General features: G+C 48.2%; 1 protein-coding gene across 1 annotated transcript; it reads right to left on the bottom strand.

Moving 5' to 3' along the window:
- Positions 1-1,873: 1,873 nt before the first annotated feature.
- On the bottom strand, positions 1,874-24,055 carry LOC308556570 (XK-related protein 6). The gene is made up of 2 exons (XM_081135924.1): positions 23,865-24,055; positions 1,874-4,662 (listed from the first exon to the last, which is right to left on the bottom strand). Exons 1-2 carry the CDS (start codon positions 24,046-24,048, stop codon positions 3,698-3,700), a joined length of 1,149 nt encoding a protein of 382 aa, XP_080992050.1. The 5' UTR covers positions 24,049-24,055; the 3' UTR covers positions 1,874-3,697.
- Positions 24,056-25,302: the final 1,247 nt, after the last annotated feature.

Raw genomic sequence — 25,302 nt, 5'->3', positions numbered from 1 at the left:
CTCCTACCAGAACCAAATATTGAGAGTTAATTTAATTTCATCAGTTCCTGGGCAAGAAGTTCTTCCAAAGATCTTTTTAAAAAAATATCATAGGTGTCTGTCCCCCCGGGGAGTAACTAGAGTTGTATGAGCAGCGCCTCATCGCCCATAAGGGGTCTGTAAGGGGCTCAGGCAAATGGAAGACTAATGGCAGATTCCCAGTGTTGGGGAGGCCACCACCTCTCGCTTGGGGCAAAGAGCTACCTGCTGCAGAGTGGCCTGGAGGATCTGGGTTTTCAAGACCAAAGTCTTCAGGATAGAAAGACCCACCCCCCAGGGTGAACTCAGAGCACTAAGAGCATGGATTCCCACCCTGCAGGGGAAGCACACTAGTGGGGGAGGTGATGGCTGGGACCCGTGGAGAGGGTTTCCTGGTGATTGAAAATGTGGGGACTTGCTAGAGGCTAATGATACTGAGAAGACAGATGCAAACTCCCACCTGGACGTTCTCTTTTTGTTTCCCTCCCTCTCTTCTGTGTTTTCTACTTCTTTCCTGACTTTTCTTCCTTCTTCCGTCCCTTTGCAAAACCAGCTTTCCCTGCTGCTGCTCTTAGATGCATATTTTCATTTGCATCGTTAGGAAAGGAGCTGGCATGATGATGGGGGTGGGGAATAACATGCCCTCCTGCCTGAGTCTTGCAGAGGCCCGTCCAACAAAGGTTGAAAGAAAGGATTTCCTAAAGGTCCTGTGATCTCATTTGTTCCCAGTGGCTACAGCCCCAGAGGGTCCTCCCTGAGTTGGAAGTGATCACCCCAACTTTTAGTGCTCCAGGTCAACGAATGTGAGCCATTTTCTCATTTGCATGTAAACATAAACACACACACACACACGCACGCACACGCACGCACATGCTGGATGTGCAGTAGAAAAATAGAGCTGCAATGTGCTGAAATGAAAGAGAAAGGAAACAAATCCAAGAAGAGACAAACAAGCCAAAGTGGCACAGGTCCCAAAGGGATACACGGGGGACAGCATCAAGGATTGCTCTAGTGATGGACGTCCTCAGGGCTTCAGGCACACGGAGCCCTGGAGCTGAGGCAGACAAGAGCTGGGACCCTAGCAAGCCCGGGGATGGCTCTCTCGCATGGCCTCACCTCCTCCAGCCTCAGCAGAGTAAGCAGCGAGCTAAGTCCTCAGTAGGGAAAAGCACCTCCGGCCAGACTGGAGCTCCCAATGAAACACTGAGTGGCCCGTGGGCCTGTGCCTCGGATGGGCAGCGACAGGCCCACGCGGCTGGTCCTCACCAAGGCCTGGTGTGCTCTGTGCAGCGTGCGTCCTAGTGCGTGGGCCCCGGGACAGGCTCTCTGCACCTCTCCTCCCGCCCCTCCTTCCCTCCGGGGAGGACCCCGGGGGCCACCGAGTCAGGGAGGGGGACGGGGTGGCACTGCAAAGCTTAGTGCCAATAAAGGAAATCAAAGGGGTCTGGACAAAAAAGGGAGCATCCAGATTTACAACTGAACTGAAATTTAAAACTTGGGTGGTTTTTTTTTTTTGTTTTTTTATGTCTTTAGATAAACAGTGAAGAGGGTGGGAAGGAGAAGCCTCTTTGAATAATAATTTTTTTTAAAAAAACAACACAAACATAAAAAAAACACAATTCCTCAATGTTTAAACTTTTCTTAAGAATAGTCCAATGTGAGGTCTTGCACCTTCAACAGTTATATCTGGAATTTTTTAAAAAATTGCAGCTACACACAACAAAGACTAAGAGTATTTGCTAAAAAATATTGTGTGTGTGTATATATATATATTTATATATATATCTTTTTGTGGAGATTTTTTGTTTTTGTGATTTTTTTCTTTTCCTTTTTTTTTTTTTTTTTTTTTGGTGCTCAAGTAGAGATACAATGGGATTGAACGATGTCCTAGAACAGAATATTCCTTACAGAAGCAATACTTTGAAAAATAACATTTAAGAAATGGTTGAACATACTTGTAACACCTCTCGAAATTCAGTTTGGTACAATGAGAAAATAATTAAATCTTCACCCAAACGACACTGCCTCTAAGACCCAGAGTACGCTGCTGGTGTGAGTCTCGCCATCCAGACAGGGGCTCATATTCCAGCACCACCCCCTCCTTCCTGCACCCCCCACCAGCCACCTTCTACTCCACCTTAGTCGTACCCAGAGTCTGCCTTAGTGCGGTTTTCTACATTTCTGGCAAGACCTTGCAGCAGACACATACACACATATATACGTGTGCTATGGGCACACACACACACACGCACACACACACACACACACGAGCACACGCACACGCACACAAAGTTGCCCACTCACCCCAGATGCACCAAGTGAGCTGAATGAGTTTCAGCCAACCACAATGGTGAAAGACAGAAGCACCAAACAGTCTTTGAAATGGGTCAGTTATTACAATTTGACGTGGTTTGTTGTTTTTTTTGTGTATATATATATATAGTCTAATTTTCCTCTGTGTTAATATTTTTAAAAAGCACAAATGAAAAATGAAGAATTCTTTCCAGATCAATTTAAGGCTTCCCACCAAATGGAAACAGAAGAGGCCTTACACAATATCACATGTGATAAATGTATACCTTTCACGGCCTTAAAATGACAGACCTAAATCATTTTTGCCAGTCACTGATTAAGTATTGTGCCTTTAAATTGATGTCGTTCTTTTTGCTACTATGCTGAGTTTTATTATTACTGATTTTCTTTGATTAAGTAGATGGAAATCTCCTTTAATTTGCTTTAGAATTTCATGTTCTTGTCGAATTACTAGGGTGGCTTTTTTGTTTTATACTGTTTTGTTTTTCACCAGGAAACAAATGTGATCCACACTAGGTGAATGTTAAAATGGCACAAGGTCAGCCTTCAAGTAGCTGTCCCAGCCATTTGAGTCCCAAATGGCCATTTGGCTCCTCGAAGGCGCTGTTAAGTTAGAGACAGGGACAGGAGAGGAGGGAGAGAAACCGAAAAGAGATTGGGGTTTCTATGCCTTTGCTTTTGGTGAATTTGTTTTCTTCAATACAAATAATCAGATAGGAAGAATGATTGCTTTGTGTTTTGTTGGTTGGTTGGTTTTTGTTTCGTTTCTAGATTTGTTTCATTTGATTGTTTAATTTCCCCTCTCATGGTGCCAAAACCACCAGAGAGTTTTGCATGAGAAAACGTGACAGTACTTAATGAAACTCAGCACCTAAGGGCATAAGGCAGTTGAAGGTTTTTGTTTGTTTGTTTGTTTGTGTTTATTTTGTTTTGTTTTGTTCTTTCAATCAGCACCAATCCCATACATGATCTACACTTGGTGTAAGGTATAAAATATTATTTTTTTTTCTTTTGGAGTGGAGACAACTCCTCCTTCTCCACCCAATGAACAATAGTGTGGGATTTTCAATACTGTTTCTTATGTGTAAAAAACAAAAGAAAGGTCTTCTTTTTGTTTTTACTTACAAAACATAGAGAATATCTTTGTATACATACAGCAACTGGAAAGAAAGCTTATCTGAAGGGGTCGTGACTTATTATTTTCTTTTTTTATAGCAGTGGTGGTGGAGGTGGTGGTGGTGGTGGTGGTGGTGGTGATGGTGGTTGTGATTTTGTGTATTGGGGGAAGAGAGGGTTATATTTCTTGCAAGCGGTGTTTACCGCAAACCAACTTAAGGTCCCCTTCTCAACTTGGGTCAAGATGCTCTTAGAGTGAAGACTCATACTGTAGCAACTCATAAAGGAGCGGTCCGTCTCGATACCGAATGCCTACTGCGGTGGGGGTGACGTACTGCAGAATGTTAATAGTCCTTCTCAACCTCCTGTCTACAAAATGAGCATCCCAAGCTGGGTATCTCTTTCTTGGCATGTCAATCTTAATGAGGGGCCCTTCTGGGTGGTAAGGACGCCCCGACGGGGTGGAGGGCCCCATGGGTCTCACTTGGAAAACGGGCAAGCAAGTGTCAGCCGTGAGATCCTCCTGTTGTTCCGTTACGGCTCTGGTAGGCGTGACCTGGGTCCCCCGGTACCCAGGGGTCTGAGGCGCCATGGGCTCAACATCGGGGGGCAAAGGGATGCCCCAGAGCAGCTCGGCACAACAGGAGCTGGCAAAGATCTTAGCTCGTGGCCCCATGGGATGCAGCACACCATAATATAAGAGCATCAATGCGATCCCAGCCACAAAGCTAATAAAGACACAACACAGTGCTGGCACCGCATAGGAGTCAGTGGTCTCCGGGTTTCTGTAAAAATACCAAAGGAACGTCAAGGCAGCATTCTCGGTCAAGACTATCGTATAATATGCAAACATTCGATATCGAGTCCGCCCTTCCTTGACGTTAAACCAGCAGAAAATGTACACAATCCCTACCACCATGTTGAAGAGGATCTCCTCCCACTTGGACATGCAGAAGTCTGTTCCGCCATGGATGATCCAGAAGGCCATGGCGCACCAGTGAACCACCACGAAGATCCCGAAGTAGAGCTGGAAGATGGAAGCAAAGAGGGCAAAAGAGATAACTCTGGATGAGATGGTGAAGAGGCGCCAGAAGAGTTGGATGAGGGCCCCTCTGTAGCTCATACTCTTCTTGTCGTCCCTGGAGTCCCGCAGCAGCTTGTGATAGGAGGCTAGCACCCAAGCCAGGGACATCAGGGAAGTCACAGAGGAGACACCTGCCGGAAAGACACAAACCCACACAGTCAAAAACCTTGGACGTCAACTGCAGGGCACAGCAGGGCTGCCAGCTGAGGAGATGCCCACACACACCGAGATCTAAAGGAGGAGGGAGAAAGAAACACAAAATCAGGAACCGAACTTGGAGGTCACATCTGCTCCCTAAGCTGACAGCTTTTGAAATCTAGTTTCAGTTTCAATAACCCAGTCCAGAACTTCTGGAGATTCACTGCTCAAGAGTGAAGCTGAGGCTGTCGTGCTTTGCCAAGGGGGTTGAGAACTGGGGACTCTGTGGTGGTTCATTGCGTCTGCTGTAATGAGACCACACATGTTCTATTTTAAGGAATCCCGAGTATATGGGGATCCTTGTTGCACACAGATGTGTAGCAGGGGATGGTGCCCTTGTCACCAGCAGCCTATGCTCTCAGAGAAGCTCATGGAAGGGATTGTCCATTGTGAAGGGCTTATTCGCTGCCCCTAGATCCACACCCTTCTCCTGTGGGAAGGCACAGGAGACACTCTTTTGTCTTTTCATCAGCTCACTGAGGCCTCAAGGAGCCCTTCACTGACCCTTCCTCCGCTTAGCCTCTCCCTCCCTCCTTCATTCGCTCCCTAAGGTCACCCTGATCAAGGACCTTGAGATATCCTGCCTGTTTCGCAGGCTGCCTTTTTCACTCATTCTCATCTCTCTTGGCCTCCTCACAATCCTTGTTGCTTTCTCCAATAAACCACTGCTCTTTGTTCTCTGAGGTCTTGACTTGTGAGGTCCTGTCCTTCCCTGAATTCCATCCTGACTCAGGAGTGGTATAACTCATGGTGTGAGGTTGCCTTTCCCCTAACTAGCTTGGTTTCCAAGGCCTCTGCACGTCATTCATTGCATTTCTCCTCAATGGACAGTGAATGTATCTGATCTCAAGTGGTACTTGAATTACCAAGAGCAATTTTATTTATAATGCTGCTTATTTGATATGCATAACTAAATCAAACTAAACACAATGAATAGTTATTGGAGTTTCTCCAAACCCTCTCATGAGTGAGCAATCATTAGTCAGGTATTATCATACAATCTCCTCTCAAGCAAGATGCCCGATCACCCTGGCTCCCCCATGAATTGTCTTCCCTCACTCCATCTAGCACCTCTTCTTCTTTACCTTTTTCCAAAAATTTCAGAACTAAATGCAACCAAATTCAACTGGGTCCTGAATAGTGTTCCACGGACAACCATCTCCTTACCCCATTCCCTACCCTCACACCAGAGCAAAATTCTCCATGACACTCTTCCAGGCTGAAATCAATGTCACCTAGCCATTTTCTCTCCTAAGCTCAAAGGTCAGATCTAGGAGCCTCATTCATCAGGAGACCAAGTAAATGGCCCCAGAGCTCTAGGCTTCTACTCATCTTTCTCCAGGTCCCTGCCCACCTCTCCACTCTTCTCCAAACCTCAGTGAAGAATCAAAGTCCTGTGTCACTTTACATCCTTCCTGTACTTGCCTTTCTTGCTCATCTCACATAGCCCCTCCTTCCCAACATTTCAAGGAGATGCTCCAGTTTGCAGCTTGCAGAACACTACAGAGTGATAACAAAACCCAACATGCTACCATAAGTATAGAAAAACCCTGGATAGTTAACTGTTACAATGACTATGTGTTGATTCTGTAATAACAATCACCAAGATTGAAAACAAACATGGGAGAAACAATCCCAAGTTTTCCACAGAAGCCAATCTTGAAAACACGTAACGATTTTCCTCCCACTTTTCTGTAAAGTTCTGAGCACAGTACTTATGTGTCCTGCTTTGCCCTGTAGTTTGTACACACCGGGCATCTCCACCAGCACCTGCTGAGGGCATGCGTGCTCTGCGACCACATTGCAGTGGTTACACTAACCTTTCAGCCTCCTGTGTTTGTGTTGTCTGTTGGGTTGGGACAGGGAAGGAAATGGGTCCCCTTAGGAGTCACATGACTTGGGCTGCAGCTTTCTGGAGGGCAGGGATGTGCAATTGTCTCAACAGTCTATACCAGGCGCATTACCAACACTGGAGCATCCTTGGAGAGCCCCTTTTAAATGTCTCCATGATGTCACCCCTCTCTTTGTGAACTCATTTCTTGATGTTAATGGTGATACATCTCAGTGGTACAACTGACCCTTAGTAACCAGAGGGGAGTCCTACCAAAGCTGAATGGGAAGATGGCCATATATGAGCCAAGGAGAGAGGCCTCAAGAGAAATCAACCCTACCAACACCCTGATCTTGGGCTTCTAGCCTCTAGAACTGTGAGAAAATTAATTTCTGGTGTTTTAGCCACCCAGTCTGTGGTATTTTGTTACAGCAGCCCGAACAAACTAATACAGTGCTCTAATCCCATTTCTTAGATGAAGAAACAAGGTATTTTTCAAAAATCATACATCTGTCAAGAAGTCAAATCAGGATTCAAATTCAGAGTCTGACTCCAATGGCCTTGAAAGTAACCACCATACTAATGGGCCCTGCAGACACTGTCTTGGAAGGGGCTGTGTGAGGGGAGAGAAAAGAAAGTCTGGCACGCTGGGTGCAGAGGGTTTGAATCTTTTGCCAAGACTGGACAAGAAGTATAGTAGCCATGGGTATCTGAGAGAAGCCCTTGATTATGAAACTGAAAACCAAATTTGAATTCTACTCCACCTTCTGCAGGAGGGTAAGACTCAAGCCACAGAGAAAGAGGTGACGCCAATAGAATTAACTGAGATCACTTTCCCTCTGTTGGGTGATTAATCTTCAAAGGCCCGCAGTGTATTCCATTACAGAGGGAGAAAGTGCAGGGTTTTCCCTCTCTGCAGCGGCTCACTTGGAAGATTTCTGTCTGGCCTGAGGTCAATCCAGAAGTCAATGTATTATCCTGGCCAAGACCCAAGCTCATGGGAAGCAGCTGTGGAAGTGGCCCTGTGGCCCCCAGTGAAATTTTTGGATGAGCCCAGGAGCATTTATGATTCGCTTCCAGCTACGGCTTGATCGCTTTCTGCATTCCAAAGCTCAGGCTGGAAATTGCTAAACACTTCACGTCTGGCTGTGACAAGTTCCGGGCAGTGACCTTCACGGCTTGCTCACTTTTCCTGGTGCAGACCAGGAGGTGGGGCTTGGTCCACGTTGCTGACAGAATCCAGCCTAGCCAGGTAGGTAGTCACTAAGCTGGAGCCTCCTGGGGGACCACTCCCTGAGAAAGACTTGGGAGAGGGGCCTTCGGGCTCTGATCACCGAACCTGGGATCTAAGGTTTCCAGAAATGGGATGGCCACACCTATAGCCAATAGAACAGAGCATGAGGGGTCACACCCTGCAGTTGATAACTCTTATCAAAGAGGGGTAGTCACCAGGGAAGGCCCAATTTGGTGGTGTCATTGCAATATCAAAGGGTCACTGTCAGTGGAACTGTTGCCAATTGAAAAACAAAGAAAAAAAATCTGAGTGTCACTGTCCCATCACGTGAGAAGCATTTTGACAGGGTGTCTGAGAAAGGACAGGGCTCTCAAATCAGAGGGTGGGGGCAGATAAAGTGGAAGACTTAGGAGGCTATGATGCAGTAGGAGGGATCAGGGGCAGCAGGAGGGCCCAGCCTTCAGGGTGACATAGGAAGGCTGAGATCTGGCAAATAGGAGGCAGAGCCACAGTTCATAATGGATCAGGGCTTCACTGAGGGGCCAGAATATGGGAGCCTGACACACCACCAGAAAGGGAACTTGAAGGAGAAACCAGAATGCTAGAGCAACTCAGAGGGAGAAGGCAGTGTGTGGGTGCGAGGAGTGCTCTGAAACCCACGGAAGTATCTACAGATGACTATGAGACTGCTTCTGAGTGAAGTGGATGGGGTCAATGGCAGGACTCTGTTTTGTAGAATGGGATGTGCACACCCAGGTCCATCACCAGCTGCCCTCCTCCACCCTCTGCCACAAGATGCTCAGTCCCACCAATAAATCACACGTTGGAAAACACTTAAGAGGGATTGGATGGGTGCTAAGCACAGGGTAGGGCAGGGGTGGGAAGAGTCAGGTGTGCAGCACCCTCTCCCCTGGCTCCTTCCTATCACATGGTCAATTTTTTCCAGTCTTGCAAAGAGTAGCTCAGTAGACCCTGTGTCCTCTCCTAATGCAAACCCACCTCTCTTTGTCTCTTCTCCTTCAACCTCCTCAAGGGTGATCTCCTTGCTCCCTTCACTCTCCCACCTCCCCTTTACTCCTGACCCCCCAACCCCATCGGCAAGCTCTCATTGAGATGGTCAACCAGTTCCTAGGTGCAGCATTAAGAAGACCGGTTCCATGCACTCCTGACTCAGTGTGACATTTAGCATTTGGACCCCCTCTGTCCTTCTTCACACTTGACCATTAGCTATGCCTCAGTTGTGGCATCCTTTCTCTGCTGAGCTAGTATCCCCATTTCATAGGTGAGGAAACTGAATATGAAGTTAAGAAACTTGGATGTGGCCACAGCTATGTTCTGACAGTGAATGCCCCCCTAATTTGTAGGGCGTTGTACCCCACTGGGTCGGTCCCCTAAAGATTCCCCAAACCAAGAAACATGCTCAACAGGCTATTTGTCTATCTGTAGGTCCAGGTCAACATCGCCCTCTTTCAACTCTCACTTCCTCCCTCCCTACCACTGAAGCTAACGATGCAGGGAACTCCAGCATCTGCTTTTCAATTTCCCATTGTGTATTTTCCCCACATTGCATTCCTTTTAGATGGGCAGGTCTTCCTTTTCCACCTGTCAAACTTCTCCCATATTCCTACATTTTTCAAAAGCCCAGTTTTCTTGGAAATGCTCCCAGAAGAAGATAACACAGCTGTGTGCCTGGCTCTTTAAACATCATTGTCTGTCTCCTGTCCTCACCTCCACCCAGGCACACAGCAAGGGGGTGATGGCATAAAGGTACCTTACTAAGCAGGCAACCAAGGGCAAAGAGCCAGGATCAAAGACTTAAGTAACTTGGCCAATGTTACTTAAGGTAGTAAGCAAGAACGCTAACACTGCCACCGGGATTATCTCACTCCTCAGGCAGGATTGGGGTGCTGAAGCTGGCTCTTCCTGGCTTGCAAGATCCAATTGTTACATTTACAGGAATTTTGTGGGCCGGCTGATGTCATGTTAGAGTCTTAAATAAGCGCGGTGGCAGTATTTATACCACAGAAATTGGCAAGTGCTACAAAATCAGGGTTTTCCCAATTCCACTGCGAGCCGGTTGTTAAACATTTTCCATCACACCACTGGCCAGATCAACTATCCTTCCTGAAAAGCTTGGTGGGCATCGTTGCAAATCAGAAGAACCCCATAAGGTTCTCCTCCTGCAGGCCAATACCACACTTCTGGGCAAAGCAGTGCACTACCTGGCTTGTAAATTCATATTCTGTAAGTCTGAAGCAACAGCAACAAAAAAATCAATCTCTTTTTAAAACTTTCACTGAAAATATGCTCACCATAACTAAGGTCGAAGGCAGCGATTTCCAACTGGTGTGCTGCGGCACACTGGTATGCCACAAGAATTTTTAAAACCTGCCATACCTGACTATTTGGTCAGGGCCACTGATCTCTTTTCCCTTAGATTGTCAAATAAAAAAATGACAACAGCCAACACAATTGCCATCTGGTGTGAATGAATCAAAATTATGCTTTTTGGGGTCAGATTGGCAAAAAATATATTTTTTGGTGAACCACAGAATTTTAGTAATTAGCTTATGTGTGCCCTAAGATGCAAAAGGCTGAAAATCACTGGTGTAAGGTTTCTCTGAGTGTAATCTTTTACAAGCACTGACATACTCATGTTCCTCACATTTCTGTATTTAAATAGGATATGATCCCCACATGAGGTTTCCACATGGGGTAACCTTAAGACACCCCTGACATTTTCAGACTGACCCTTAGGAAGAGTCGAAATAGAAGATGGCATCCACCATCTGTGGATGTAACCCTCGAGATTGACATACATGTGTGGCTGGGGCAATCTGGAAAAACCTAAGGCCAACCCAAGTGGCCTGGTGTAAACATGGGAAGGGAGGCATGAAATATCTCAAGAAAGATGACATTTGAGAAATTCCACCACACCCTGGTGGAAGAAAAAGCTCTTTAACATCAGGGGATGGCCAGGGCAGGACGGAATTCAAATCGGGCCCTACCATGGTCATCTCTTGTACCACTGTCTTACCATATTTATAGGAAATATCTCTATTGGTTCTGAATCCAGGCATATCATGCCATCTGATAATCTGTAGAAAACTTTCAATAACAAGCCTACTTCCCTCTATTGAGCAGCTACCATGGCCCAGACTCTTTGCAATTGACAAGCATTAACTCAGTTCTTCCCTACTAGGTGCTGGGCTGACTTTAAGATGAAGAGACTGAGGCTCACAGGCTAAGTAACTTTTCCATATCAAGTAGTTAACAAATCACAGAACCAGGATTTGAACACAGACCTGCCTACCTCCAAAACTCAGATTATTTTTTTTAATAGCTGGGAAAGGTGTATCTCCTCATTCACACCCATAGATGAATGAATTAGCATTCAGATTTATACATCAAATTCTTATTAATTTGGTTATCATATATCAGCCCTCTGATCTTCTCTGTGAGCACTGAGGAAGTCAAACGCTTGAAATCTGTGGGTCTGCAAAGCTCAGGGCCCACCCCTGGGAGGCTCCATCTGGGTCTCCCAGTAAGTGCGGAGGTGGTGACCCCTCTATTCCATCTCTTGCCTAGATTGTTGGAATGGCCTCCTGACTGGTTTCCCTGCATCTGCTGTTGTCACAATACAGCCAAAGTGACCAAGCTAAAAGAATGCCCCTCCCTGTGGCCTCCCAGAAGGTAGCCTGTCAGTGGTCACTGATTTTCCATGCCTTTCCCCTGGGAGGAACTGCAATGCTGTCTAATGAACTCAGGGGTGGGCAGGGACATGCTCTGGCCACTGAGACCTGTACCACTTCCAGGCAGAAGACGATATTCTCCCAGGCTCCAAGAAGAGGCTGCTCTCCCATGACCTGTGACAGACCTGCAATAAGCAGGGAATGAGTCAAAATTGTGTTGAGCAACTGAAATCCTTCACACACTCTAACCTGCAGCATGACTAGCTTCTCCTGACCTGTATGCCATTTCGCTCAGTTAATGCCAAGGTCCTTATAAGGGCCTTCAGGGCCCCACATGCTACTGCTCTGGAGTTCCCTGCTCATGTCCTCAGTCATTCCCCTCTCCGGTGGGCTCAGATCTAAGCTCCTTTCATGGTACCAGGTTTCATTCACAGCCCTCCATGAGACAGCCCCTCGCCCTCTCTAAGGTCACCTCACGCCAGCTCCTCACATGCCCTCTGGCCCAGATGTGCTCCAGGCACTCCCCTACCTCAGGGCACACGCACCAGCTCTTCCCTCTGCCTGAAATGCCCTTCCTCAGATATCCCAATGTCACCCCGCTGAGACCTTTACTCAAAGGTCAGCTCCTCGGCCAGGCCATCCCTGACCCCCACACTGGAGACCACAAGCCCCGGGTGCTCTCTCTCACATTCTGTGTTTTATTTTCCACTTCAGTATTTCCTATCACCTTGAATGTTAATACTTTATCTCTTACTTGTTCCTGGGGTGGTTTTTGTTGTTTTTTTTAATTCAAATATCCCCTGATGCATGTGAGCTCCCCCAGGGCTAGGCAGTGATTTGGTTCAGTCCTTCTGAAACTATGTGCAAAACCGTGTGGGTATTTTTCTCATGAAAGAGCCCATAGCGATCCTTGGATTCTCAAGTGGGCCCATAAAGAAAGGGGCCCATGAGCCCACCAGCCCTCACAGCCTCCCACCATCATCTCTGGATGTGGGTAGGGGAATTTTCTGGTAGTTTCCATTGTCCTTTAAAAAGAAAATCTTGAGGGTAGAAGACAAAAAACCCCCAAACTAATACTGAATGTTTCTGATGTATCTGGCATTATTCCAGATACTTTGCACATGTTACTTCACTTACTCCTCATAATAATCCACTGGCATATCTATTGGTGCCCATTTTACAGAAGAGAAAACCAAGGCTCAGGGAGGTAAAAGGATTTGTCTAAGGTTACTGCATGGAGCATGTCCTTTTTTCTCATGCTTTGACATCTGGGGCCTTGCTGACTCTGGAGGAACTGTCCCTTCCAGGGTTAGCAAATTCCTAGAACTAGCAAGCCACCATGCCTTTCCCATGCAAACAAATTGACCCAGAGCCCACACCCCAACCACTTCCTTTATTGGGCTCTGACCCGCCCAGGACACCGGCCTCCTTTAATAGCCCCAGGGCCAGGTACTAGACAGCCAGGGACAGCTCCAGTGCCCCACAGCCTCCTGAAATTATTTGGATTAGCCAATCCTAAGCCTGCTTCCATTGCACTACCCATTTCTTTCCGTGGAAACCACAGTAAAGACTCTCACTCCCTCTGGAGCTTCCCCATGTAGCGGACAATAGGGAGGTAGGCAGCTTCAGGGTCAAACACTGGTACTCAAAGGACCCAGCAGGAAGAAAGCTAAATCCAGCCCCTGCTTCACTTCTCTCTAAGATGCTGTTATCAAAATGCCATCTCCACAGCAGGCTGGGTAAAGGCAAACTTCAGAGATTCTAGAACGAATGTCAGCCACTCAGCTGGCATGGCACAAGCCTCATGGGTGCCTGGATCCTGGAGGGGCCTGGAACACACCATGAAGAAGGCTGTCTGCTGTCTGCTGTCACTGGAATGTTCCAGTAAATCCGTTCTCATGTTGGAGCAAATGGCTGACCAAGTTCAGTGCCCTGACGTTCCCAGAGTGACTGCACTTTAACAGAGGCCATGAGACGCCCTGGAAAGGACATGGGCTCTGATGCAAACAGACCTGGCCTTAGCTTACTGTTTGTGAACTCTGGGTAAATATGGACTTGGAGGAGTCAATAAACTATGAATGTAAAACATACAGGCACATCTCTGAAACACACACATATTATACTATGTGTATAAAATATACAAATATAGAGAGAAATAAGATATATAGTGTACATACACATATTGAATATATACAGTCATGCTTTGCTTAATGACGGGGTACATTCTGAGAAGAGGATTTTGTCATTGTGCAAACATCACGGAGTCACTTAAACCTCAATGGCACAGCCCACTACACACCTAGGCTGTGAGGTGACAGCCTGGCGCTCCCAGGCTACAAGCCTGTGCCGCATGCTACTGTCCGAGACAAGATGTCAAATCAAAGCACAAGAGGAAATGGTGCAGATAAGGGGTGTCCGAGGCTGTGCCAGAGCAACGTAGCACATAGTTTTACAGCAAGCTTTTTCTATAAGTAGAAAGAGCATGCTCTAAAATAATCATAAAAAATATAGTGCAGTAAATACATAATCCAGCAACATAGCCATGTCTCATCATTATCAAGTATTATGTCCCATACATACTTGTATGTGCTATATTTTTACACGACTGGAAGCTCAGTAGGTTTGTTTACACCAGCATCACAAACATAGGGGTTATGCTACAATGCTATGACAGCTATGATGTCACTAGGTGACAGAAATTTTCAGGTCCATTATGATTTTTTTGGACCACTGTCTTATATGTGGGTTGTCTGTTGACTAAAACATTGTTATGTAGCACTTGACTATAATACACACACACAAAGTATTCTATAGCACAAAAGATGTGGTTACATGCTAAATTCTCTCTCTCTCTGTCCCTCCTCTGGGCCACTATATATATATTTCCACATGTACCCAGTCTCTCTATATACAATATATATTTATTTACTCAATTATGTTTGAATTGGTATTATTTAATGTTTACTTGTTATTGCCTGTCTCCACTAAAATGCTGGCCCAGGAGGGCAGAGACCCGCCTGCCTTGTTGGTTTCTGTGCCCTCAGAGGCTAGCACAGAGCCTGATGTAGGGCAGGCGCTCAATGCACAACCGCAAGGTAAGTGGAACAGCCTACAGGGATTCGCCCCCAGACTCGGAGAAGTGTGACATGAGAAGACATCATTTGTGCAACATGTAGATTTCTTTTCCTTGGAAATCTTAAGGAATAGAAAAGGTCTTTTGAAGACCATTTCATTGCAGTCTTTCCTGGAGCTCAAAGCTCCTGTGAGGCTTAGAGTGCATGGTCTCCAACATGAATGTCTGACCTAAGAATTAAAGATTGCTACTGCTTGCATTTCACCAAGATGTCCCCACTTTTCTCTTAGGGTCATAGCTTGCCTGAAAGGGGCTTTGGGAGTCCCTCTTGTCCTCACTCATTTTCTCCTGGCCCAAAGATGATGGGATCTGAGAGGTTTGCCCAGCATCCCTCCCCACGCTCTAGCACAGTGGACTCGAGACCCAGTGCTCCTGCAGCTGGCGGGAAAGCAGGGGCAGAGCCCACAGGAGAGCAGTCCTGAGGGATGAGGTGTCTTCACGGGGCAATGAAGATGTTCTAAGATTGGTTGCAGCATTGGTACAACTCTGTGAATATCCTAAAAGCATTGAGTTGTACACTTCAAATGAGTGAATTGTACAGTATGAAAACTGTTTCTCAATAAAGCTGTTTAAACATTTTTTTTTTTAAAACAAAAGAGGAAGAAGAAAGAGAAAAGCTGCTCTGCTGCTAAGACCCCCGGGCAGGGCTGAGCTAAGGCAGTGGCCCAGGGGCTGCACTCATCTCAGCCTCCTTGCTGCTCCTCAAACACTGGAGATACTCTCTTAGCTCAAGGCCTCGACCTTGGCTGTTCCCTCTTCCTGGCACACTCTCCTGCAGAAATCTGTGGGGCTGGCTCCCTCCCATCTTCAGATCTTTGCTCAGAGGTCACCTTCTCTGGGAAACCTTCCTTGGCCTCCCTGTTGAAAGCGGCACATGGCCCTGCTCCCCTTCCACCCCTTATCCCAGCTTTATTGTTCCCCTGAGTGCTGATCATCTAAGACACGTGTCCCCCACTTTTCAAAAGCTGGCATTGTGCTACTTTGCTCCTATGAAGGACCTCCATTAGTACCTGTTTCTGCTAGCTGAAAGAAATAAGAAGAGGGTTTTCATTTTTACACCAAAAAAAGGTGGAAAGCAAAACCAGCGTTCAGTGGTTTTGCACAGTTGTTATGGAGGCAGCGAGAGCGGCCCCTCCAAGCTTCTTCCTGGGACCTGCACTCGGCATCCCAGCCTCTCAGCATCAAGCCCACAGCTCTGAGCTGCGTCTCTGAGCATCTGTACTTTATCTCGATTTATTCTATGCATCTCTTAGCAAGATGTGACCTAAGGTATCAGAGAAGCCTAAGAGGGCTTGAAAGGATGTTATAGTTAGTGTAGAACTGGATGGTGAACGAAATAGACACAGTATGTGTGTTGAACTTTCCCCTCCAGCATTCGTACTATTTACACACAGAGAGAAAGAATCTTGAAAACTGCCAAAGTTACTATTGGTTCTGCTAGTAGCAAAGTGGTCCTCTTTAGTCCGCACCCAGTAATGCACACAGTTGAAAGTGTTGCTTGAGCGGATTGATGGGTCTACAAAGTGTGGTGTGCTGCTTTCTGGGAATGCTCAGAAATTTTTCCATGTGAATGAATGGTAATTGCTTCCTCACTTTAAGCCATTTCGGCTTACGAAAATTTTCAAACACTCGACTTTGGGATAGCAGGAAAAACCTGTATATAAAATAAAATATTTATTTTGTGCATTGTCTGTCTCTCCCTGCAAGAAATGCAAGCTCCATGAGGGCAGGGGTTTCGATTTGCTTTTGTTTTTTGCTATATCCACTCCTCGCTTCTAGAATTGTGCTGGGCACAAAATAGGTGCTTAATAAATAGTTGTTGAATAAATGAATAAATGGCCAATTACAGTTACTGCTCAGGCCCTGAACTTGCAGACCTTAGAGCCTCTCCTAGAGGTGATACTGGTCAGCCTGTGTGGGCTCAGGAAGCCTGTCGACATTGCTCTTTGTTCCAGCATTTGACACACAAGCATCCCCAGGTGAACAACTGCTATTTCACCTGCGTTAACTGTAATGAAATCGATTTAGTTCATCTTCCTCGTATTTTTTTTTGCTGCTGCTTTAAGGACTCTCCCTCGTATAAGTACACACTACAGTTTCTTTTGCACTTAAACATTTGTTAAGAGGGTAGCTCTCATGTTAAGTGTTCTCACCACAGTTTAAAAGAAAAAGAACCCTCTTTCTTTTCTTCTCTTACCAGTTGTTAGGGGCAACCTCAGCTGAAAGGCCTCAGAATTATAAGCAGATTCAGGCTTGATTGACACAGTGAAAGGCTTTATTTAGGCCTCTGTTTAAAATCCTTGCAAATTCTGCTTAACAGTATAAGGTTTGTATGCTGTGTTCAACGAGAAGCCACTGGTAGCTGAAGCAGGACTGTGAGCTGGAGTTGGCTGCCGAGGGCACCCTGTGTGCACACCACGCAGATATCTGGGGGAAGGGAAGCAGGGCTGTCTCCTCAAAAGGAGAGGACAACAGAGAGCTGGAGAGAGGCTGTCCCGGGGGCAACAGGAGAGGCCAAGACTAGTCTGTGCTCTGGCCGGAGGAGGCAGGCGTGCCTCTGTATCGCATCATTCCAGTTAAGAGTGAAGAGGCGAGAAAGCCAGAAGGGGAGAATGGGGAATCACACATCCTGTCCTTCATTTATCTGTTCCTGGCTAAGACACAGAAGTGTGGTGAGCAGTCTGGAGGTTGAGATTAAAAAGTTAGAAGATCTTTGTACCAACCTGGTCTGAAAGCCCACAGTAGGTCTCCCCAGGGGATGCATCTCATCCTCGCTGTGGAAAGGAAGAAGTCCCCTGGGGCTGGCGGCGGAAGAGAAGGGCACAGACATTCAGCTTAACGGGAGCAGAGAAACAGGAGCCCACACTCGCCTTTCCTAAGTGCCGGGATGCTGTCAGTCAGGGCTCTTGCTAGAAAAGGCAGCAAATGTGATGCTGAAGTCCAAGTCGCAGGAAAGGCTTTCGATGTAAAAGGAGCTAGCGACTGAAGTTAAGAAGGGAGACGACCAGGGAGGTTAACGCCAAAGAGACAGAAAGAGCCCTGATTGAATCCTAGCGTTCAGCGCTTGTTTAAAAGAACCAGTGTTTAAAGGCGGGGATGACTATTTCCTCATACTCTGCTGGCTTAGTAAAGATGCTTGCTCTACGTGAAATTGGTACTCGGTATCCATGGTTATTGATGGGGGGGGCAGGGGATACCCTGGGCAGGGCTTGGTGTTTGAGCCACATCCTGTAGATGTGTGCTACCATCTCAGCGGCACGCTCAGCACGGCAGAAAGAGGGGCCTTTTCAGAGAGCCTTCCTTGCTGTGTGACTTTGGGCAACTCACTTGCTTCTCTGTGCTTCAGCTTCCCACATGTTAAACAAGGAGGGTGGGCTAGGTGGCCTCAATCTACCTCTCCAGTTGTAAAGATTCTGTAGGTCCAAATCCCTTTGGAAACTGAAGTCATGAGGTTAAAGATTTTGGATACCAACTAAAGGCGACTTTCTAGGTATCCGCTCTCAGCAGCTGCCAACCACCACTCACAGGGTTCGGGGCACTGTAGTGGCCCGTGGTGGAGTGCCACTGCGAGAACGAGCCAAACCTGCTTTTATCCTCTGAGAAGCACTTGCCTTTGGGAGAAGCATGTCCCCCAGGTGTGTCCCTGAGCAGGGCTGGTCAGCACCATGCCAGCTGGTTCCCTTCAAGGACCAGAGGTAACTCTCCCTTCAAGTCCCAGCCCCAGCCCAAGCCCTTGTGGTGGTCTCAAGCTACTGATCCAACCCAGGGACTTCCAGTCTTGCCCCCCAGCTGATAAGAGAGTTGAGGGGCACGCACAGCTGAGAGAATATCTGGGGATGCCTGGGACTTTCTCTGAGGATTTCCAGAGAGGTTTAAGAATACTGAAGGGACATGAGCCACTCTGGAAATGTAGGCCACTGGGTTTTAATCTCACTCATTGTACAGACCACCCACTGTGCCTAGACAAGCTCACTTAGTCTCCAGGGTCAGAATAGAGACTATCCCCAAGGAAAGGCCAGTCAAGGGCATGTGAGCTCCTGTGTGTCTTTCTCACTAATAGGTGTCCCCGGGGAGCTGGGCAGGTCCTGATCTGAGGCCCATTCCCTCACCTCCTGGTCAGGCCGAGCTGAGCTTGATAGTAAGACAGCAAGGCTTCCTCATGAGTGCTTAGCAGAGGTGGCTCACACAGAAGCTCTCAGAGTCAGGACATTTTCAAAAAACCAAGCCCTGTGCAGATTCCAGAAGCACCATCTTCTGACCCAATCAGTATAATTGCATCTGCGGTACACACACGCACGCCCACACCCATACACATGCACATGCACATGCACATGTAAGCCAGAGATGATGGGTCTATAGTGCATGTCAACCTCTGCTCCCTCCCCGCATCAGTGACCTTTTCCTGCAGAACCCACACAAGCCTGTCTCTTTGAGACTCAGCCATAGCCATCCCTGCTAAGTACCCAAGCACTGGAGCTAGGCTGCCTACATCAAGATCCAGCCCTATCACTAATAAGCCTTGTGGCCACCTTGTGCATATTACTTAACCTCTCTGGACCTCAGTTTCATCATCTATAAAATAGGAATAATAGAGCATCCATCTACTCTTAGGATTACTATGGGACTTGACTGGGTTAATCCATATAAACTTCTTAAACTAGTCTCTGGTACATAGTTGAGCTCCCCAAAAGTCTTAACTAACATTATTAGTATCATCATCATCATCACCACCACCGTCCCCCACAATTGCTGCAATACACCCTATGCTCTAGGCACCTAGAACCACTCACTCCCTGCCCACTCTGTGCTCTCTCAGGCCTCTGTCCCTTGGCATTTGTGGTTCCATTGCCCAGAAGAGCCTCCCAACCTTCTCTTTCAGGAGAGCTTCTATTCATCCATCAAAACCCAGATCAAACATTACCTCCTCCATTACACCACCAGAAACAGTTACTCCCTTCTCCATGCATCCATCCACCAAAAAATTTAAAATGTGCTGCTGACCATAAGCTTCAGAAGGGGAGATGTCTTTGCACACCCATTCCCTACACGCGTCTGGCCCACAGCAGGTGCCTGACAAACAGTGGTACTATGATGCCAGGGGAAGGTAGTCATCAGAGCACATAAGCAGGGCAACTCCTCAGTGTGGGCTTAACCAAAAAAGGCAGACTCAGGCACTATGTAGGTGCAGCAAATGGAGTGCTCATGTGGAAGCATGAACATTCCACTTGCTGCACCTAGCCCCCCCCCCCCAGCCAATGTTCATGTGGAAGCATCAGAAAACCCAAAAGTAAGAAAGGTGACAGAGCTATTAACTCTTGATCTGAGCTCCCGCCAGTTCCTCCTCCTCCATCTCAACACACCCAGTTAGAAACCACCACCACCACCCCATACACAAGTCTTTCATTGTCTATACCAGTCCTGCTAAGTCCGGTTCATTCGTTCTCCAGAGCATCAATCAAATCTGCGCACTTGGCATCATTTCCCAAAAACACTCAACCCCATCATCTCACGCCTGGACCTTCCCAGCAGCCACTAAACTGGTTCTCCTAGCTCAGCTCCGGCTCTGCCCCTTGCACAGCAGGAGTGGGAATCTTCTTTAAGGGCAAATCTAATTGCACAGCTTTCCTTCGCAACCCTTCCCACTGCACTTGGTATAAACCCGCGCTCCTTGAGGGCTCAGCTCGCCCTGCCTGGTCAGGCTGGTGCCTGCCTCTCTATCCTCTCCCCTCGCCCCTCCTCCCTGCACCCTTCCCACTGCCAACCTCCAGCTATGCTGGGTCCTTAAACTTTCTAGAACAAGCCAGGCTTTTCCTACCACAAGACCTTTGTATACGCTGTTCCCTTGGCCTGGAAGGTTGTTTCTGCTCTTCCTAGAGTTGTTTCCTCCTCATTTACACACAGCCTAAATGTCAGTTGTCTGGAGAGGGTTTCCCTGACCACCCTGCCCAAAGCAGGCTCTGTCCAGCCCCCATCCTGTGTACTTTGGTCTTAGCACCATATCTGCTTGCTCCAAAGCACCTGCCACATGCCATCCAATTGTTTTCATTCTGTATCCCCAGAGATGGGAGGTGCGTGAGGGCACAGACCATATCTGTCACGCTCCGTGTTGCCCACAGCAAGTTTAAGGGAACCTGATTTAATGCATCTTTGTTGAATGGCAGACTGTATTAAGTACCCATAATATGCCAGTCAAGGAGTTGGAGAGGCAGATGTGCAGCTTATGAGACCTTTGCAACAATCCCCAAAGTAGTTACTATGCCCACTTTATACACAAAGACACCCAATTGGGAAGTTAACGTGCTCTGTGTCCTAAGTCAGTAAATGGCCAAGGTGGACTTCGCATGCGGCTCTGCCGGACTTCCCACAGTTCCAGACTAATTTCCAAACCTGGTCACAGCCCAAGACACAGGCAGAGCTGCCAGCAGACATGAGACTCACTACCAGTGTAAACGGTGTGTCAGCGTGTGTTCCCTTTACCACTCTATTATTATTTTTATTTCAAGACATCAAATTTAAGGAAGACCCTGCTGAAATTCCCAAATGGCTCTAGCATAATATATGTATGGATCATCATCATCATCATCATCATTATTATTATTATATTTTTCACTCGAGTCTGGTTTATGGGGAAATTGGACACAAATCCACATTGCAGGCTGACTACTGCACTGTGAACCCAGCAATAAGTGAGGACTGGAAGGTGAAGAGGTGGCAGAAGTGGAAGAGGCTGGCATTGGGCAAGATCAATGGAAAACCCACCTGCTAAAGTGATAGTGATCTTTCTAACCATCTACTAGCATTAGTGGTATAAGGTAGACAAGTGTCATCCAAGGCCAGCTAAAGCAAGGCGGGCAGCCATGATCTTACTAGTAAACTTGTGGTCCAATTCAGAACGTGTATCTACAATAACAGCTCTACCACTACCACCAACAAAATAGCCAGATGTTGTATGAGGCACTATTTGTCAGGTCATTAAATGCTCACAACAACTCTTTGTGGGAGGTGCTAATATCATCCCCATTTCAGAAATGACAAAAATAAGGAACAGAAAGGCTTGGTCACTCCCCAGAACTCCAACAGCTCTCAGGAAGCAAGGAGGGAGCTGGCCCATCTTTCCAATGTGCTGAGCTCCAAGCTCTCACATGGCTGGGAGATTCCTTCCCTGTCACCACCAGGTCCCTTCCAAGTTCACAACTTTCTCTCCCCTCCTTCAATTTCTAATATATAAACTGATTTTCTCTAGAGCGCATACATGTCATGCAGCTTTTTATGGAAAAAGAGAGGGAAATCACCTGTTATCATACCAAAATGGTACAGTGATGAATAGACAGTCCAGAAGTTATGTAAGAGCAAAATCCCAAGCCCCTTGCAGCCTGTGCTCGGTGACAGCAAGTTTCCTTCCTTTCGTCAACCCTGCTAAGGCCAAAGACCCCATCCTTGTCTTGGGGATTTACAACCAAAGCAAAGACTGCCGCTGACCTTTGTTTAGCCCAGCAGTTCCCAAATGTGTTCAATCACGAAAGCCTATTTTGAGAAACAACCTATTCCATACACCAAAGAAACATGGGGAATTCTCATCCAACCTCTGAGTTGTGAAGGGGGGGCGTGTGGACGGAAGGGACAGGGGAGCTTCCCGGAGCCCGTGACCCTTGTCACTCCAGCTCTTCTTCCCAGGTGCCTGCAGGTGGCAGCACCCAAGCAACCCCTTGGCCTTCACTGACCTTGGCCCCACTGGGCTCCCATGTCAAGAGGAAGCAACATCTGCTGTCCTTTGAGTTTCCTCTCCAGGGATTTTACATACAGCCTCTCTATGTTTATAATCTGAGAAACTATTATAGAAAGGGCATGCTCAACAAAAAGGCTGGAGCAGGGATGACACACAGGGCCAAAGGGGGGTGGCAGTGGGAGATCTCCCTGGAACCTTGCCCATGTCACTCATCACCAGCCCTTAGGTTCCTGTGGAGCTGGACAGTTTACAAAGTGATTTATGTGTATTACGTCGCAGCATCCCCCTAACATCAAATATTGTCACCTCCCCATTATATCAAAGAGGAAAGGAGGACTTGAAAAGGTGAAGGGCAATGTCCAAAATCACAGCAGCATCCAAGTGGTGACCAGGACCCGGGTATTGGACCAATGTCCTGTTGGGAGCTCATCCCCTGCGTCACCCTGCCACCTGTCCTGTCTATTTGTGGTGCCGGGATGTGGCCAAGAATTGGAAGGACAAGCTGGCTGCCTGGGCTGTGTGGCAGGGGTGAGAGATTTGAAACGGAAACAGCAAAGGGCAGTTTGGATGGGGGCGGGTCTCAGGTCGGCAACAGGGTTAGAAAAATGAGGACCCAGATGGGGGGAAAAGGGGCTCACGTCAGCCCCCAGCAAGTGTGTCCCCTGGAGCATGTCTTCCTGGCCCAGGGCGCTGAGGGGGTTGGGTGTGGAGGCTTCATGAGTAGAAAGGACACCTGTCACTGGGCACCTCATTCTGTCACCAGGGCCCATGAGGGCTCCGTCAAGGCCAGTCTGACCATCGGTGACCTGCTGTGAGACTCTGCCTTGTCCAGTGAAGTCTAACCTCACAAGGCCTTGGCAGCTGTGCGGCCGGAGTCTAGAGACTTCCCGCTGTTCTAGAGACCGGTGCTGTCCAGACTGGGCTCCGGCGCTTCCGCTCCTTAGAGACAACCTGGGACCGCAGGGGCCAGGAAGGGGAGGAAGGCCAGAGGGCAGAGCACGCCGGGCTCTGGACCCCCCACCCCATCTAACTAGAAAAGAGCTACCTGAGCCTGTTTTATAAATGGGGCTTCTACAGGGGCTTTGATTTGAAGCGAGAGCCACAGCTTAACAATGTCTGAAACTGCTGCCTACCGTGAGTCAGCCTCTCCGTCACCCGCTGTCTCTAGGCCATCTTCCCATCCTGCACACGGGCCCGCACTCAGCTCAGGCCAGCACCAAAGGAAAGGGGCCGATCCCCTCAAGGGAGACCAGGGCGCTCTGCTCTGCTGCTCCCAGGAACATCTGAGACCCAGCTCTGCTCTACTCATTAGAACGAGTGGCCGTGGGCAGTGGGCGGCTTGCACAGAGGTGTTGGAGCCTGTGCCGCTCGTGCCACTCGTGATCAGAATGGGCAACGCCCACGGTTTGCAGGGCACTGGGCGTGGAGGAGGCGGCTACCGGGCGGTCCGCCGAAGGGGTGGGGGCCTGTCCCAGCCCACGGGAGGTGGCTTCCCCGGGCTCCGGGGCGGGGCACTCACAGGGCAGCGTCTCAGCGCTGTTCTTCTGGATCATTATGCAGAGCTGTAGCACCAGTTGGGGGGCGCTCTCCAGGAAGGTCTCGAGGAGGCGCAGCATGTTGACATCTGCATATTCATACATCATAGCCCAGTAGAAGCGTCGCTGGTGTTCCTTCCGCCGCTGGCTCTGAATCCCCAGGTACATGGTGCGGATATACCTGCCGAGAGACACGGAACAGAACAGAGAGCGTGGGTGGGAGCGCGGGCTCTGGGGGGGCCATGCTGCCCCCGAAAACCAGAGCCACCTATGCTGGCGTCTTCTCCTTCACCCTGAGGTTTTCTGGACACTTGACCCGGCTCTAGGGGTCCTCCCAGCCCACGGATACAGGCACCGACACGGTGCTAAGGCTTTGGGGTAGGATTCGTGGCGCTTCTACTAAATACCGTGGCTGGCTGGGCCCCAGGCACTAGGCAGTTGTAATTCCCACATAGGACAGATAGGGAACAGCCAGGGATCCACAGTTGGCGGGTGGAGCAATTAGGAGCCGCCCCGGGCCGTTGGACAGCAAAGCACGTGCGGCCTCCACACTAGGGAGACGGAGCCTGCCCTGAGCCTGTGTCTAGGTGTGGTCTGGGACGCAGCCACACGGATGCACTGACCCTGCTTCATTGGGAAGGACAAGAGGCAGAGGAAGCGGGTTCAGCCGGATGATGTGGGCTCTGGGTTCAAATCCCAACTTTGTCGTCTGCTAATGGGACCTTGGACTAATTACTCCATGTCCTGTTACTCTTTTTAACATGGGGGAAAAAAATCATAGCATCACAGAATTGTGGGGGAGGGATTAGGGAGATAATAAGAGTGGTGGGCACGCATCCTGGGTCCAGTAAGAAACCTCCATGCCTCACTTTTACCTGAACTTTCTGGAGCTGTCTTCAAGCCACAGTCAAGGGGAGGATTCAAAAGTACTGTCTAAGTCGGCTAGCGGTCTCTGAGGCAGGGCCGGGAAAAAGGCAAGTTCAGAAAGCATGGTTTCGTGGCCCAGTTAGGATTAGGGACATGAACCATAAACCAGGGCCTACCACCAAGAGGACAGACCCACACGTGCATCCCAGACCATCCCAGGGAGTGTAATCATTGTGCCTTTCACAGTGTGGAGCCTGAATTGTAGGGGCTGAGAGCATGGTTGGCACCTGACATTGTCCTCACTGCCTTCAAGTATTGTCAGGTGCCCACCTGGGGCTGCTGCTAGTCCCTTCTATCTATCCCATCACCACTGTTGGCCTGGCCCCCACCACTACCCCTCCTGCCTGAATCGAAGCAGAAGTCCTCGCTGGTGTCCCAGTACCAACTCTGGTCCCAGAACCACCCGCTCTTTGCACAGCAGCCAAGGTGCTCTTTGAAAATTGCAAATGGAATCATATCACCCCCCTTTTCCAAGCATCCCATGGCTTCCCGTAA

The sequence above is a fragment of the Miniopterus schreibersii genome (genome assembly GCF_964146895.1).
Source record: "Miniopterus schreibersii genome assembly, chromosome: 4".
Classification (NCBI taxonomy): Eukaryota; Metazoa; Chordata; class Mammalia; order Chiroptera; family Miniopteridae; genus Miniopterus; species Miniopterus schreibersii.
Note: the sequence above shows the minus strand (reverse complement) of the source record. Positions and strands in the feature narration are given on the sequence as shown.